Source organism: Sesamum indicum, unplaced genomic scaffold, assembly GCF_000512975.1.
Source record: "Sesamum indicum cultivar Zhongzhi No. 13 unplaced genomic scaffold, S_indicum_v1.0 scaffold00057, whole genome shotgun sequence".
NCBI lineage: Eukaryota > Viridiplantae > Streptophyta > Magnoliopsida > Lamiales > Pedaliaceae > Sesamum > Sesamum indicum.
In genome coordinates, this window is record NW_011628041.1 from 1,310,028 (window position 1) to 1,327,385 (window position 17,358).

A 17,358-nucleotide genomic window follows, 5' to 3' on the forward strand; every position below is an offset into this window, starting at 1 on the left:
TATCTAAAGCTTTCTTTTGGCACACTATACAAATATATACACTTGCTACACCATTATTCTCACTTTGATCCAAGTTCTCATTTATTTTTTTTCAATAAAATCATTATTAATTTAAGTATTAGAGTGCTACCCTTTGTTTTGCAGGGTTACTCCCTACTAATTTTAGAATTTTCTTTGAAAATCCTTCGACCTGGTTGTGTGTCGAAAAATTCAGTACGCATCAATATTCGTACAGATATTTAAATTTAAAAAGTAAAAATTTTAGTGTATTATTTTTTATTGTGTTGTTAATTTAACTTTTCAATTTGAATTATAATTTTTTAAAAATTTATATATTTTTTTTGTATTTTTTATATTTAAGTAAATATATTCAAGAACAAAATTATTTATCTGTTAGAAGGATAAGAAAAAAAATCAACCTCAAAACAAAAAGACAAATAAGGGTGCTGTCATATATCAAGAAGGTATTTTAGCCAATTTCAAATTATAAAGAGGTCAAAATTCATCAAAATTTAGTCCATTTCACACTAAGGCCACGGGAAACCACCTTTCATTAATTTTTAATAAAATGGAAATTTGCATAAGCTTTTTTAAATCACGAACAATTTTTTGCATATTTTGAAATTTTTAGCAAAGAACATAGGGGGTAAAATGCAATTTCGCCTTTCGTTTTGTCCCACTGCACTTGGTTGTGTGTTCACTTAACCCATTTTTGAGCAAAAATAGTAATAATGTTTACTTGGTCCAAGTCAATTCTTCTGCTTTCTTCCCACTGAGTGCACAACACAACAATCTCACTCTGTACGTAAAACCTCCCTCCTCGACGCCCCTTCCTCCTCCCCGACGCCTGCCCCCCTCTCTCCGTCGGAGATGATTAAACCTCAGGTAATTCCTTCTTTTTTCTTCTTATTCTTCGTATTTATCTGCTTATTTTTCGGAGAAAAACTGTGATTCTTTGTGTTTGTCGCTGGTTTCTGTAAGTTTATGAAAATTCTCTCTTTCCCCGTTATTCTTTGCTTCATGTCTTTTGTAGCTTTTAATTTCTTCCAAGTGTTTTTCGAATTCTTTGCTTCTCGATTGCATGTGCGAGTGTGTGTCCCCAAATTGAGTATGCCCTTTTCTTTGGACTGAGTAAAGGTTGAACTGAGCTAATCCAGCAGGTACTGGGTTTTGGGTGCGGGGTAGTACTACTATAGCTTTCTTGTGAGAGAAGAGAGAATTTTGGGTTTCACGAGGGTTCTGATAGGGGAATCGAATCCTATGGCACTAGTAGTGTATGTGGAACTTGCGAAGAACTTCGCCATGTCTTAAGTTGAAAATTGCACTAAAAATTGAACTTGAAGAGCTCTGTCTTGGCAAAGTAAGCAGCGTCTCTCCTTTGTTTTTGCACAGGGTCATAATTTTCTTCAATGATTTTAGACCACCAGGTTTAGGGTAAAAGTTTAGCGTGGTGCAAACTGCAATTGAATTCCGACATTCTGATTCTGGATTCAGTTTATGAGCAAAAGTCTAGCTTTTTCATTGTTAACTTTTATGGTTAATCACTGTCTTCAGTGTTCTTTAGGTTCCTTCAAACCTTATGCACTTAGTATTATTTGGGATTTGGATTGAATTAGGGTTCGTTGTTTTAGATAATATGTAAAGCCTGTGGGACACAGGAATTATTATCATTTCTTTTGCTTTTGGTTGGTCGTTAAGGTTTAGAACCTATGCTTAATCACTTGTCTTGCTTTTATTGTTTCCCGCCTTAATTGGTCTTAGCCTATGAGAAATGCTTCTGGAGAATCAACTATTATATTGCCACATTAAGATAGCTGGTTATCTATTTAGGAGTTTGATTATACTAAAGGATATGGTAAACGATGGTTTTACCTCCTTGCACATGTGTTTGTTGAATATGGATATCTAATTTCTGTTCTCTATCTGTTGGAAAGATAATTTTTTCCCTCTTCTCCTTGAAAGCTTTGTTTTAATAAATTCTCTTTCACTTTTGAGTGATGACTGTTATTTAGTATGTGGTTCCTACTATTCTGGTCACTCCAATTGGTTCTTTGGAAACCATTCTGCACTTGTTTCTCCCTGGATTTAGTTAATTTTGAACACATCATATCGTGTTGCATTGGTGTTAAGTTGTTCTAACTATAATCATGACTTCTTGGCTTCATCTTTGTATTCCTATCATCGGTCTAAATCTTGAGATTAACGTGATTGCTATCAGATGAATTGATTATGTCATCTGTTACTTCTTCAACGGTTACTACAAGGGAAGACGTGTTGCATGCAGTTTCTTTTGAAGAGCTGCTGCAGAAGCAGGACACTGACGCCAGATTTTATGAACTAGGATTGAATCTATCTCGAAAATTCCCTAGGTGGTGTATTAGTGGCACTGCAGAGTGTGAGAACTAAGCTACTCTGAGGAACATAAGAAATTTTATTATCTGTGAGAAAATATCTGGTGACATGCAGCAGGCAAACAGTCAACATGATGTCAGCCAAAAATCAAACTCCTGCACACTGCCTGAGAAAGAACCGAGTGCATTATGGCTGAAACAGAATTCTGAGAGTGGTAACCATGCGTCACACTTGGATGAGGTCTCTCCAGCAACCAGACGAGAACCTTATGATTCCCCTCAAAGACAAAGCTCTGAAGAAGAAAGAACTGTATCTTGTGAGAATAAGAAGGATACAGCTATGCTGATGCAGAAACCAGTTTCAAATCTAAAGTTTCCTGCACAGGACTCAAAGCCACCCCTGGTCTCTCATCTTGTGAGAGATGAGAGAACTCTGGCAAAGCTGCAGCCAAGGAGGAACTTGGATGCTGGAATTCATAGGTCACCATCTGATCAAGGAAGTTTTCCACCTCAAGATTTCTCTAAAATCCTGAAAGATGAACCTGATAATTTGCATCTCAGACAGAGCCCTGATTCTGGTGTCCAAAATTCTGGAAAGTGTGAAGAAAGAAATTCTTCGGTGAAGAAGGAGATGGCTTCAGATATTTTGCTACCAGCACAAATTCTCCAAGGGGTGCCTGCTTCTCAATCTGAGAAACAGGAGCTGACTTCTTCCACCAGAGCTGAAAAAGCTGTGGAGAAACTGCAGCCCAGGCGAAACCCAGAAACTGGAGTTTGTAATTCACAGTCTTATCAAGTGGGCGTTCCTTTGAGTACATCCAAAAAATTGTCCACTATACCGAAAGAAGAACAAGCACCTAATAGTTTGCAGCCTAGACAGTGTTTAGATGCTAGAAATCATGAAGTAGTGAGCAAAGAAGAAAAATGTACTCATGTGAAAACGGAGGCGGTCTCAAAGAATTTGGTAAAAATGTCAAGTGTAAGCGTTGGGGTGGCTGTGCCACAGTATGATCAAGAAAAGTTCACATATTCTACGAAGTCTGAGAAAGTGGAGAAATTGCAGCCTAGGAGAAACCCCGACCCTGTAGTTCCGGGCTCTCAGTCTGATGCTGAAAGCACTCCCTCTAAAGTACTAGAAAAAGGATCAGATGATGGCTATAACTGGAGAAAATACGGGCAGAAGCTAATAAAAGGAAATGAGTTTATTCGAAGCTATTATAAGTGTACTTACCCCAATTGCCAGGCTAAAAAGCAAGTTGAGAAATCGCATGATGGCTGTAAGACAGACATTAATTACCTTGGGCAGCATCATCATCAAAAACCACAACATAGTCCCCAAGTAACCTCTGCTTTTCAAGTACGAGTACCAGAGACACCAACTGCGACTGCATCTAAAGGTAAGTGTACAATAACTTCATGAATTTTGACTTTGTGTATCTTAGACCTTCAAAACATTTTTTGACTCTAAAGGTTACCTCTTAGCTGATGCTGAGCCCATCATTGACCATCACATTTCGAATCAACATACGGCCCCAACTGAAACCTCAGGTCAATCTACTGTTGCAAGAAGTGCTGATAGTGTGGCCAGAAGTGCTCCCTGTTCAAACAATGATAGTAATGATAAAGATGATCAGCCTGACTCTAAACGACAGTATGTTCATCTAGAAGCTTCTTTTATCTTCTATTCAGGCTAACTATGTGATAATCTGCTAATGCTTTTGCAACAGGAAGAAAGAAATTACTTCTGCAGATGACAATGGGCTGAATAGACCTAATAGTGATTCACGGCATGTGGTCCAAACTTTGAGTGAGGTTGATATAGTTAATGATGGATACCGCTGGCGTAAATACGGGCAGAAATTGGTTAAAGGCAATCCAAACCCACGGTAACTAAACTTTCAGTTCTGCAGCATTAATTTTTTTTGCAATAACATTACTTTATCTGCTAAATTGTCATGATCTAAATAACCAGAATATTACAAGTCAACTGTTGCTCAACTTCATGAACATAAAATTTTCTCCTTTCATATGAACTTTGGCTTTGATTTTTACCCAAAACTTGCTATCGGTGTTGATAGTATGGAAATAGATTGGACATGCAAGTAGGATGCTTTGGGAATACATAAACCCTCTTCTAAGCAATAACCATAATTGAGTGTCACTTACCTGCCATTGACGAATGGAGAAAGAAGTCCTGTTATAATGGCTCATCCATTGCAAAGTCGCCTTTGGAAAGTTGTGCTACATTTCTATGAAGTGAACCTATAGGTACCTGTATGTTTATTAAGGAGTATTTGAGATTTTACTTATGCTTAAAGGAAGCTACTGTAGTATTTTGGTATATCAGTCATTATCTTTGGCGCCTAATCTACATGTTTGGGCATATTACGTATAAAAGAGCTAGGTTACCCCAGTCACGTAATCTGAGCTCTTTATTTTGCGTAGGAGTTACTACAGGTGTTCTAATGCTGGTTGCCCAGTTAAGAAACATGTGGAAAGAGCTTCTCATGATTCAAAAGTAGTTATTACAACATATGAAGGACAACATGACCACGACATGCCCCCTTCTAGGACTGTAACCCAAAGTATAGCTAGGGATGATGCTAATATGATGACCGCAATCGGTGAGTCCAGATCCAAACCTGAAGAGAACAATCCCGTTTCCCTTGAAATGGTTGTTCATGTTAGTGCAAACTGAACAAGAAATTCTTATGCAGGATTTCCAGTAGTGTCCTCAAGTTAGATGCTGATGCAGGACATCAGTCAAATTATTATCAGCATGATTCGCTTCTGTTATCTTCTCGTTCTTTATCATTGTATCTTGGGGCAGTGAGATTTTTCTGCTTTTACAATGGAGACTAGCTATTGGATAACTTATTAAATCTTTGCAGGGAGTGGAATAACTGTATTGATTGTATAAATTACTCAAATGAGATGATAAATACAGTGTAGGTCTTCCCTATTGTAAATATTCTTTGCTTAGATGATGTTGCCTTTTAATCTGAGCTTATATTTGAATACATGTTGCCTTTATTTGCTTTGAGGATTAAGATTTAATTCGTATTTAGATAATCTGACTAGTCCATCCTTCATAAAGGAGTTTGTTTTCAAGGATTTGTTCTGTTTGGGGCCCGATTTTGCATGGAATGGACATCATCATCTATTTTGATCAGAAGTACGTACTTGACTGAGAACTAACCTCCCAGTTTTATGGCATTGGGGAACGACCATCTTAAGCTACCATTGCCTAACACTGCTTTACCAATGGAATGTAATTGGCCGAAAACCAACTTCCCAAATTATGCTGGCTTGCAGGACAACCATTTCATACGGGTCGTTGTGTAATACAGTGCTTTGCTCAGCCAAGTATATAAAAAAGTAAACTTGCGCATCGAGTTCTGGCTATTGCTTTTATGCTAAAAGCAGCCAAGTATATAAAAAAGTAAACTTGCGCATCGAGTTCTGGCTATTGCTTTTATGCTAAAAGCAAACACTTGATCTTAAACAGTAGTATAGATGACTGTGTAACTATTTGGGTTTTTTTTTCGGTAATGGAGTAGACTTGTGAAGGAGTAACTGATTGCTGGAAAGAAAAGGAGAATCAGGGCAATTGTGAGTTCAAACTGAACCCATGCCTCTAATCCTGCAGCAAATGCTCACTTCCAGGCACAAGAAGCAACCAAATCTCTGTTCATCCAACCAAGATATAAAGCGCCATCTCTTTCCTCAACCCGGTACTTACTGCAGTAGTTTTCAAGCAAAGTTTTGATTGTAGCATTGACCAGAGAACTCAACGGATATGGACTAAAACCAGCCATTTTTAGCCGTGATCTCCACTTCCCAAGAGGCTCATGCCTCTCCACTCTCTCCTTTCCCTCACAAGCTATTATGTTAACGACCTCTCTTGCCAAGCATTGCTGCTCGACATTTATTCGTTCCTTGTGTTCTCTTGGGAGTGTCGCATCAATGGAATCAAACATAGCCGTGTAATAATCCAATGCTTCCAAGAATCGAGGATAAAATGCGGCAGTGTTTGTATTGAATTCTTGCTCAACTAAAGTCACCACCTTCGGATTAAGGCCTTTGACCATCCTCAACAGCCTGTCCCGATGATTTTCGGTGCTCACACTTTCATCAGGCATGTGCTGTAGCATGAATGCAAAATTCACCGCTAGTGCTTCACCGGGTCGAATTCCTAGATTTTTTACTTGAACCTCACAGCCCGACATGGCTGCACCATGGAATTGGAAAGGGACTTTGAAGGCTTCAGCAAGCTTAGATAACCTCCGTCCCACAATGCTCAATCCTCCTCCACGTGCAACGATCGATCTAAAGTCATCGATTCCTGTTATCCGAATATGGGGCGGCCCTCCTGGTCGCGCAGCAAAAGCCAGGATTAGAGGTATCCATTGGCTCCCCTGACCTATCTGGAAATCGATAATATGAACACGTTCTTCGTCCTTCATAGCTTCTGCAATGGCCCCATTTGCTGACATGTGTCCGAACTTGAAATAAGGGCAGACCTCATAAAGTATGTGCATATAAGATAGAAGTTCGAAACTTGCAGGTTCTTGGAATTTCAAAGATTTGTATATTGAACTTCCTGAAGCACTCAGCCGGGCAACGAGCCCTTCGAGCATGTATGCTCCCAGACGCTGTACCGGTTCACCAGAAACCGACACTATTTGACGTAACTCAGAAATCAGCCATTGTGCCGTCAACAAATCACCATTTGATACTGCCATTGCACAGGCACTAAGTACCCGTTTCAAGTCCCCTTTGGGTATGACAACCATCATATCTCTCCAGCTCTCTATTTCAGCCGAGGCTATGCTGCTAGGTAAGGTATCATCAAAATATTCAAGAGAGTCGAGATCAGGGCCCAACATCACCGTCTCGAGTTCTTTCAGCTTGTGCTTTAATTCATTCACGTCTTCGGTTACCCGTGGCCCAGTAATAGGCGAGCCATAGTTAGTGTCCGGGGAGTGGTGCGGGTCCATACAGAGTGACATAGATTCTTGCTGGGACAATGAGCTCTCGTTAGCCGAGAAACTGACAGTCGAAGGTGAGTCATGTCCTGTGTAATTGACGCTCAACGACGACGACTCCAGCGTACAATATCGATCTTGAGAAATATGAACTGGGTAGTTGCTCCCGTTACTACCATTATTGTAGCTCAAGTGGTGGGGATTTATAGGCTGACACGGTTGCAAAGAGCAGTTCTCTAACTTTCCAATGGGCCGGCAGCACAGTGTATTCGTCATTCCGGATCTGCTATGATATTGGCACGCTTGCATCAAATATAGTCTTTTCTTGCCTCACAAGTACCCTTCTAGCTGGAAGATTAGCAAATCAAGAGAACGAACTAGACAATCAGCAAATTAATAAGGAGCTTCTCCACAGTAGAAAGAAGAAAACAAACTGCTCGAGCACCATAACCGGAGATGTTCATTATCATCATCCACCAATAAACTTATCTAATTCAAAACAATATCGACAGTTCCGAACCAAAGAGACTACTACATATCTCCCTCTACAAAACTAGTCTACAACAATTTTCCTTAGACTCCAACAACAATAGAACTGACTTCAAGAGATACCATAAAGCCAGTAAGGTCGCACATTCCCATTATGATCTAAACATTAAGAATAAAAGTCATTAAATCTCATCGTAACTTCGAAAAGCCAAAAGTTGGTTGAGAATTGAGTAGGGTCAAATGAAGACTTCTTTTTCTTTCTAGAATCCAATAAATTAACTTAGGGTCAAAGAATCCACTATTCAAGTCCCCCATTCTTGCAGCAATAACAGCTAACAATTTTCTCAAGCATAACATAAGAATTCCAATCAATAACACTTCACAGCAAGCAAACTAATGCAGACAACATCAATTATCATATCATTCGCCTCTCCACACTGTAAAACGAAACCAAGAAAACAAGAATCAATTGCGCTAGCAGTAATGCATAAACTTTTATTAAAACCACCCAACCCCCCCCCCCCAAAAAAAAAAAAAAAACCCCCCCCCCCCCCCCCCCCAAAAAAAAAAAAACGAGAAAAAAACAAAAAAATGCAATCTTTATGATGAACTAATCCTATTGACAACAACACTTTTCGTTTTTCTTCAGGTTTCTACACTGAAACTCAAAAGAAAATACTGAAATCCCAAATTTCAAATGCAACCCACGTATGAATTACCCATAAGTGCTTAAATTTGGAATGTCCCAACAGACCAAAACCATTGTACAAGCAAACCCATGAAAGAAATCCCACCTCAGGAAGATCTACCACCCACCTCATTTCAGTTGATTAAAAATCAGAATATCAGCATTTGATCCTCAAAAATTCCATACACTTGACCACACCCATCGATTCTTCACTATTCAAAGAAATAACAGAGCAGCTCAAAAACCCAAGAACTCGCTATAACTCAATCAGCTAATTTTACCACACCAACCTTAAAACTGAAGAATCCAAGCCAAGTTTCAGAGTTATCTTTTGAGCTGTGTTATTACGCTCTCAAGAAACAGTTTTGTTTCTTCCTTTTTTTTTTTTTTTTTTTTTTTTTCATGAGAGAGAGGAGCAGAGACAAGAGTGCAGAGGTGTCTGTGTGTGTAAGACGGAAAATTTTACATGGAGGGCTGGAAATTGCTTTTTCATTTTTCTTATTATAAAAAGGATGAGAAGAGAAAGAAGGCCTGTGGATTGAAAATATTAACGTGAATGCCACCACAGGTAAGTGGGCATACACGTATACAGAATTTTATACGTATCCAACATCCAAATATTAATCGGTTACTAAATGAAATCTTGACTTCAAACCATTCAAGTTGAGATTTCGTTAAAGAATGTGTTATGCATTTATATTTTATTCAATGTATAATTATTTACATAAACTTATTATTTTTTTACAATTTAATGATTACATAACAATGATGAAGTTCTTGCAAGATTTTACTTCTTGGTATCATTGTCTTGCCCTCTTTCTGGGTTTGAAGAGGAAACAAGTGATCATCTCTTCCTCCATTGCCCTTTTGCTACTCAATCATAGTCGTTGGATTAAGATTAATCACATTGGCAACCTCTTAGTGGCTCAATGGATTGAACAAATCTTGGACCAATGAAAACACCCTCTTTCATCAAAAAACAGAATATCAAGAATTTCTTCTCTTTGTTGTCATTAATCTTGAAGCAATTTGGTCTGCCAGAAATTCAGCTCTTCATGAAAACAAATTTCCTCCGGTGGAGAAATTGGTTTCTCAAATTGCAAAACAAGTAGCAGAGCACCTTAAAGCTCAAGTTTATGATCAACCTCACGACGCCTTGCAAGCAGAGCTAACTAGAAAATAAAAAATTCTTTGCTTGGATCGATATATTAATATATATTTCTCAACAACAAACTAACTAGAAAATATAATATTCACACGTTTAGTGTTTAGTGGTATTTGAACTTGTAACTTTATATTTTTTCATACCTTAGTCTAAAAATAATTATTGTTGAGTGAAGAATGAATTTCTAATTAATTGACGTCTTGATCTAATAATACGACTATGATTCTATCCAAAAATTACTAATTTATAAAAAAAAATTAACTATGCTTAGAACTGAAACATATATTTCTTTTCCAAACATTGAAACATACATTTTATTTTAATAATTTAATTTGTACTATCTAATATGTTATATATATTACATATAAAAAAAAAATTAATCCCTATGTATACGGTGTTGTGGCCTGTGGGCCATGTAAGAGTTTGCCCTCTCTTGTTACGACACGCATATTCTTTTTTCTTTTATTATTATTAAAAATAATAATTATATAATTATATTAATATTTTAATAAATCGGACAATTAAACTTCAATAAAAATACACTAACATAACAAGAAATTATAAAATAAATTAATAATAAGTAAAATATACAAACGCCCTAATATTTAATAATTACATTATTATTTTAATAAATTAAACAATTAAATGATATATTGATTTGATAAATATATTATTATGACAAAAAAATTATGAAATAAATTTAATATAAAGTCAAATATATAAACACCCACATATTTAATGGGATTGGAATCCATGGTAGCAACATGCACAGTCAATCATGAATTTTTACTGCACCTTTATGTTGCATGCTAATGTAATCAATTATTGTAAGAAAAAAGTGAAAAATGAGAGTGAATGACTACATCTACACAAGTGGGTTGTAGTTATATACTCACTTACTGGAATATATGGTGCTTCATTTTGCTAAGCTTAAGAGAGTGATATTACGGCAATGAAATCTAACTCAGTTTGAAGTGTTTGAACAATTTGAATATTTTAAATAATAATAATATTACTACTAAATAGTTATTTTTCTTAGTATATATGCTTATAGTGCATTATTTTAAAAAAAGAAAAAAGAAAAAAAATCAAACAGCCTAGCATTTTCATAATAATTCAGATTTATATATTATAGGGTAAATTAGAATCACTTTTTCTGAGGTTTTACATAATTACAAATACCTACTTGTTGTTTGAGAAATTACAAATACCCCCTTAATTTTGAGATCCGTCTAAAAACGAGATCGTTCCGTCAGGTTTCCACTCAATTTTTTTGTTGATCTATCCAAAATACCCTTTTGCATTATAAATTAAAATTTTATATATTTTTCAAAAAAATTAAAATATTTTGTGAACTGATATTCACTATGAAATATTTATTTTATCCACTCTATTCGTTTTTACATTCTTTCAAATACTTTGTTTTTTAAAAATTTCAATAAGGGTCATATAATTATTTTTTATTTGAAGGTAATATTTATAATTTTTCAAACATAAAAAGATATTTATAATTATATCAAATTTAAAAAAAATAACTGTAATTTATCTTATATTTATATAAATAATTTATGAATAAATCAGGAGAGGGGTAAAGTAGAGATGTTCTTTGTTTTTTGTCTTTTTTAATGGGGACCCACACGCGTATTGAGGCAGAAGGTATTAATTTATAGGTAAAGGACAGAGAGATGATAATGATGTAAGAATAAGAAGAAGAAGTGGCTTCCACTTCACCACTCCACTCATCAAAACATAACATACCAAAACATACTATTACTCTTCCCCTTTGTTTAAATCACCTATGCTTATAGTTATTCCTATGCCCTATATTCTTTCTTTTTTTCAGTTTTCTTATAAATTTGAAGAAATCTTAAGTTTATTGGTCTATTATCCCTAATAAAATATAAAAAAAGTAATATATATATATTCTCCTAAATCACTTTCTTATTATCTCAAAAGTTTATTTATCAAACGAAATACATGGTGGTATTTATAGATTACCAAAATTATGGTTACAAAATACACCATAACTATTATAATCACAAAGCACCATGGGGGATACAAAAGGGTATAACATAATAGACATTAAAAATGAATATCAACAGGTGTATGCATTCATACATACATGTATATATATAATACTCTGCCTTGAATGCATACCTCTTATCATATACATCCTGTCTCGTTAAAAACTTGCCTGAAAAAAACTCAATAGAATAAAACCAAGGCTAAGGAAAAGAATACAATTGTATAATCTCCCTCTTAATTTAAGCAGATATCTTTCAGGTGTCGCATGCCAATATCATGTACTAGTTGTTTGAATACCTTTGTTAGTAATATTTTTGTAAATAAATCTGCTAAGTTCTGACTTGATGGAATCTGTTTAACATCAACTTTGCCTTTCATTTAAAGCTCGTGAATGGAGAAAATTTTAGGTGATATGTGCTTGGTTCTGTCGCCTTTAATATAACCATCATTGATTTGGGTGATGCACGCCGCATTATCTTTATATATTACTGTGGGACTTTCCTCGATTGATTCAAGTCCACATGATTCACGAACATAATGTATTAGTGATCTAAGCTATATACATTCACGCCCAGCATCATATAATGTAATTAATTCTGCATGATTTGATGAGGTGGCTACCACGGTATGTTTGATTGAACTCCATGAAATAGCAGTTCCACCATACATGAATACATATCCAGTATGTGGATCAGACAATACCCCGCATCTGAATAACCAACTAATTTGGTTGTTCTGGCATCATCATGCCATTCAAAATATAGTCCCATGTCACTTGTTCTACGTAAATAACATAGAATGTGTTTAAAATCATTCCAGTGTCTCTTTGTTGGTGTTAAACTATATCTTGCTAGTAGATTAACTGAAAAAGTTATATCTGGTCGGGTATTATTAGCAAGATACATCAATCGATGAGCTTTGTCCATATCAAAACGCTTAAAGACTTTTTCTATAGTTCGATTGATGAATGAAAATTTCATCCTTTGTATGTTCGAACTGCAGGCCTAGATAATACTTTGTAGTACCTAAATCTTTCATCTCAAACTCACTTTTTAAGTAATCAGTTGCTTGTCGAATCTCTACAGGAGATCCAATAATATTCAAATCATCAACATACACAGCTATTATTACAAATCCCGACTCTATCCTCTTTATGAATAAACGTGGATTTATATGATTATGGTAAAATTCTTTCTTTATTAAGTACTCACTGTTTAAGTCCGTACAAGTACCTTATCAATTTGATAGAGTACATATAAAGAGGCTTTGACTGCAATGCTTCAGACATTTTTAATCCTTCTGGGATTTTCATGTAGATATCTCTATCCAATGACCCATACAGATATGTAGTTACCACATCCATGCGCTGCATTTACAGTTATTCAATTACTGATAAACTGATTAAAAATCTAAGTGTGGTTGCATCCACTACAGGTGAATATGTTTCAGTATAATCAACTTCGGCCACAAGTCTAGCTTTGTACCTTACAACTTCATTTTGTTCATTTCTCTTTCGTATAAACACCCACTTATAGCCAACTGCCTTGACACCTTTCAGTGTTGGAGTTATAGGCCCATATACTTCTCGCTTATTTAGTGAGTCTAGCTCATCTTGTATAGCTTTTTTTCAATTTTTTCAATCATTTCGATGTCGACATTTCTCCATAGTTTGAGGATCATTTTCATCTTCATCCATGATTTTGACAGTTACAGAATATGCAAAAATATCATTCATTTTAATTTCTTTTCGATACCAACCTAAATTGTTATAAGCATAATTAATTGACATTCGTAACTGTCCTCAAGATCTTGATCATTACTTTTAGAGTCTTTGGATAAAGCTGCTTCAGAGATTTTATCCTTAGAGATAATACTAGTGGTTACATTTGCATCGTGATTAATTGAGACAATATGTTCCTTTCTCATTCGAGAATTTACATCTTTAGAGCCAAGTGGTCTACCACGCTTCCGGCGTATATGTGACTCAGATGCCTTTGATTAAGTAAGAATCTTCAAGGACTTCTAAACAAGCTCGATCATTTTTAGCCTGAATATGTGATTTTGTGACCTTTTTGGTATCTATCAACATTTCTGGTAGTCTATTTGCAATACTTTGCAATTGTATGATCTGTTGAACTTCAAGTTCACTATCATTTGTTCGTGGATCCATAAAAAACATAGATGTTGCATTCTATGCAGTATCTTTCCTTTTAAACTCCTTATCTACTCCCCCTAATGTCGGGAATATTGTCCCATCAAATTGACAGTCCAAGTACCTAGTAGTGAATTGATTACCCGTCATTGGTTCAAGGTACGTAATAATTGAGGGAGATTAAATTCCCAGTCTTCTTTGTGGCCCCATTTTAGTTCATTGAGGAGGGGGTAAATGAGAAATATTTGGTTCTCTTCCGGAGACCAATTGTAATGAAAAAAATTTATGGTAAAGCGGTAGGTCTAAGACGAATTAGAGCTATTGTATGCAAAATTGCATGTCCCCATGCCGATGAAGGCAATTTTGATCTGATTAATAAGGGTCTAGCTATTAATTGTAACCGCTTAATTAACGACTCTGCCAGGCCATTTTGAGTATGTACATGAGCAACTGGATGCTCCACATCTATCCTATTAGATTGACAATAATCATTGAAGGATTTAAATTCTCCCGCTTTATCTAACATTATCTTTTTAATAGGATAATCAGGAAAATGAGTTCTCAATTTAACAATTTGGGATAACATCTTGCAAAAGCAACATTTCGTGTTAACAACAAGTAAACATGTGACCATCGTGTTGATGTGTCAATCAACACCATGAAATATTTAAATGGCCCACATGACAGTGTTATTGGCCCGCAAATGTCTCCTTGAATTCGTTCAATAAACATTGGAGATTCTATATTCATTTTTTTTTATAGATGGCTTTGTAATTAATTTTTCAAGAAAACAAGCTAAACATATAAAATCACCTTTAGTGGGTGTTTATATGAATTTTCAGTGATTCTATACATCATTATTTTACCTGAGTGGCCAAGTCTATCATGCCACAAAGTAAAAATACTTTGATCAACTACTTTCGGTTAGTGATACTATGTGTTTCAACGGAGCTTATCAATTCTAAAACTTGCTTCTGGCCAGTTTTATATGTTGTAAGGTACAAATAATCGATACCATTTTCATTCATGGTTTAAATATGAAAATTATTTTATCGAATATCCTTAAAACTCAATAAGTTTCTTTGTGATTTACTAGAATATAAGGCATCATTGATATGTAATCTTGTTCCTTCAGGTAACAAGATAGTAGCTCTTCTAGAGCTTTCAATAAGATTACTAACTCCTGAAATAGTACCCGCATTGATTCTTGTCATTAACAAGTTTGGGAAAAAAAATTTGCTTCTCAAAATTGTATGTGCAGTGGCACTATCAACAAGACAATGCTCCTTGTCATTGAGATTTGTAATGGCTTGATCCATTCTATATAAATAAAATAGACATATAATATGTAAAAGAAAAACTTCATTCATAAAATATAAAACAAATTACAATATTTAAAGAAATACCGTACAAATGAAAGTAAACATAACTTACTAATAGAAACATACTAATAACATATGAGATAAATCTAATCAACAAGCATGTTGAAATCCTCAATAATATCACCAAATTGTGAGGGCAGCTCAGCGAGATCTTTATCATCATTTTCAATAGACTGAAAAAAATCTGATGCATCCATGTGGGTATTATCTGAGATTCCAGCCTTAACAAAATTAGTCTCAATTTCTTTACCCTTTGCTTTCACAAAAGCCCAGTATAATTTGATTGGATGTTGTGCCGTACGACAAGTACGGGACCAATATCCAGACATCTCACATCTATGAAAAAAATCTCCATTTATAATTTTCTCTTGTTGATTCTTTGCGTTGCTTCCATTGTTCTTCTGAATATTGGGATTAGTCCATGTATTATGATGATTTCCACGACCATTACCACGATCACGACCGCCACGACCACGTCCATAAGAATGGCCCCATGGTGAGGCATGGTATCCACCACGGCCTTTTCGTGAACAAGTAGCATTTGCTTCAGGCAATGCAGCTGAATTTTCAGAAAGTGGTTTGGAACCAGTGGGTCGGGTGTGATGGTTATTCAACAAAATGTGATTATTTTCTTCTGTAACAAGCAATCATGAAATCAACTCTGATTAAATTTTGAACCCACGTTCACTGTATTGCTGTTGGAGTACAAGGTTGGATGCATGAAAAGTAGAAAATATTTTTTTTTCAACATTTGTTTATTGGTCACATCTTCTCCACATAACCTTAATTTTGATACAATTCGAAACATCTCAAAATTATATTCGGCAATTGTTTTAAAATCTTGTAATCGCAATTATATCCACTCATATCTTGCACGTGGTAAGATTACAGTCTTTTGATGGTTAAACCGATCCTTTAATTTATTCAAGAGTTGAAAAGGACTTTTAACTGTTAAATATTGAGACTTCAACTCTCATGAGATGATGACGAAGCAAAATCATCGCTTTAGCACAGTCTTGCTCAGAAGCACTAGTATTTTCTTTTATTGTTTCTCTCGATTTACTACTTGCCAATGCAGTTCGACATCAAGAACCCATGACAGATAGTTTTTTCCAGAAACATCAAGAGGAACGAAATTCAATTTTGTGAGATTGGCCATCAAGCTACAACAAGTTAATATGCACTTTTAGCATAATATTCAATATATACATATATGTAAAATAAATATATTACACATGATATAAAGTAAAAATGACATAAAATACTACTAAGATTAAGTAACATATAAGTTACCATGTAATTAATTTGAATCATAATAGCATGCATGCATACATGGAATTAAATATATTTAAAGTTTGGCTTAAATCTTATAATTACAAATCGCAATTAAATGGGATTCATGTCAAGGTTATTTTCTTAATAAATAAGTTTTGCTGCATATAAATATACTAGCATAACATGCAAAATACATACATGGACATATGAAAGAAAACTATATCGATAAAGTAAGTTAATTAAATTAACTTCAAGTTAGTCATATTGTAATAACAATAGCTATACTATGATATCAAATAAAATTATAACGAATCAATTAAATAAACAAAGAAGCGTCAGGCTTCTTGATCAAGCCATTATCTCAAAACACTTCAAGTGGTGAGAAAATCAAACATTATACTTATCATCACTTTAGATATGACATTGCACATAATTGGTACAAAATATTTCACGTACTACTGGAGATGATTTTAACTCATTACTTACTTCAGGAAGCCATGAAATTTTATAGAACACATCCACTTCAAGAGATGAAATCAAGAATTGTATGCCTACTTCTGGAGGTAATATCACATCCACTTCAGGGGATGAAATCAAAAATTTTGTATGCCTACTTCTGGAGGCAATATCAAATATAATAGAATTTATATATATATATATATGTCCACTTCAGGAGACATTGAAATATATAGAATATAATTACTCATAGTTTATTATAAATAATAAAAAATAAAAGTAACTATGACATTGTAGAGGTAAACAAACAAAGAATAAAAATTATACTAGAAAAAATTAACATTCTACCTTGATCGAGCGTAGCATCGTGCTGATAACGCGTTATAA

The 17,358-nt window shown here is 35.0% G+C and overlaps 2 protein-coding genes across 4 annotated transcripts; one reads left to right on the plus strand and one right to left on the minus strand.

Annotated features, from left to right (window-relative positions):
* Nucleotides 1–725: 725 nt before the first annotated feature.
* LOC105178774 (WRKY transcription factor 1) lies at nt 726–5,371 on the plus strand. Of its 2 annotated transcripts, XM_011102321.2 has the most exons (6): nt 726–885; nt 2,219–3,748; nt 3,834–4,002; nt 4,079–4,237; nt 4,797–4,975; nt 5,069–5,371. In XM_011102321.2, the coding sequence occupies exons 2-6, from the start codon at nt 2,461–2,463 to the stop codon at nt 5,092–5,094; spliced, it is 1,821 nt and encodes a 606-aa protein (XP_011100623.1). In that variant the 5' UTR covers nt 726–885; nt 2,219–2,460; the 3' UTR covers nt 5,095–5,371. The 2 variants fall into 2 exon arrangements, with proteins under 2 accessions (XP_011100623.1, XP_011100622.1); XM_011102320.2 differs by having other exon boundaries at nt 727–885; nt 4,797–5,371.
* A 271-nt stretch (nt 5,372–5,642) lies between these two features.
* LOC105178775 (scarecrow-like protein 21) lies at nt 5,643–8,959 on the minus strand. Of its 2 annotated transcripts, none has more exons than XM_011102322.2 (2): nt 8,807–8,959; nt 5,643–7,687 (listed from the first exon to the last, which is right to left on the minus strand). In XM_011102322.2, the coding sequence occupies exon 2, from the start codon at nt 7,646–7,648 to the stop codon at nt 6,008–6,010; it is 1,641 nt and encodes a 546-aa protein (XP_011100624.1). In that variant the 5' UTR covers nt 7,649–7,687; nt 8,807–8,959; the 3' UTR covers nt 5,643–6,007. The 2 variants fall into 2 exon arrangements, with proteins under 2 accessions (XP_011100624.1, XP_011100625.1); XM_011102323.2 differs by lacking the exon at nt 8,807–8,959 and adding an exon at nt 8,645–8,800.
* Between the last annotated feature and the right edge of the window lie 8,399 nt (nt 8,960–17,358).

Coding starts and splice junctions, on each gene's coding strand:
- LOC105178775 (XM_011102322.2), bottom strand. CDS start 7,648: ATGCAAGCGTGCCAATATCATAGCAGATCCGGAATGACGAATACACTG.
- LOC105178774 (XM_011102320.2), top strand. CDS start 2,461: ATGCAGCAGGCAAACAGTCAACATGATGTCAGCCAAAAATCAAACTCC. Junction 3,749..3,833: donor AACTGCGACTGCATCTAAAG/GTAAGTGTACAA, acceptor GTTACCTCTTAG/CTGATGCTGAGCCCATCATT. Junction 4,003..4,078: donor CAGCCTGACTCTAAACGACA/GTATGTTCATCT, acceptor CTTTTGCAACAG/GAAGAAAGAAATTACTTCTG.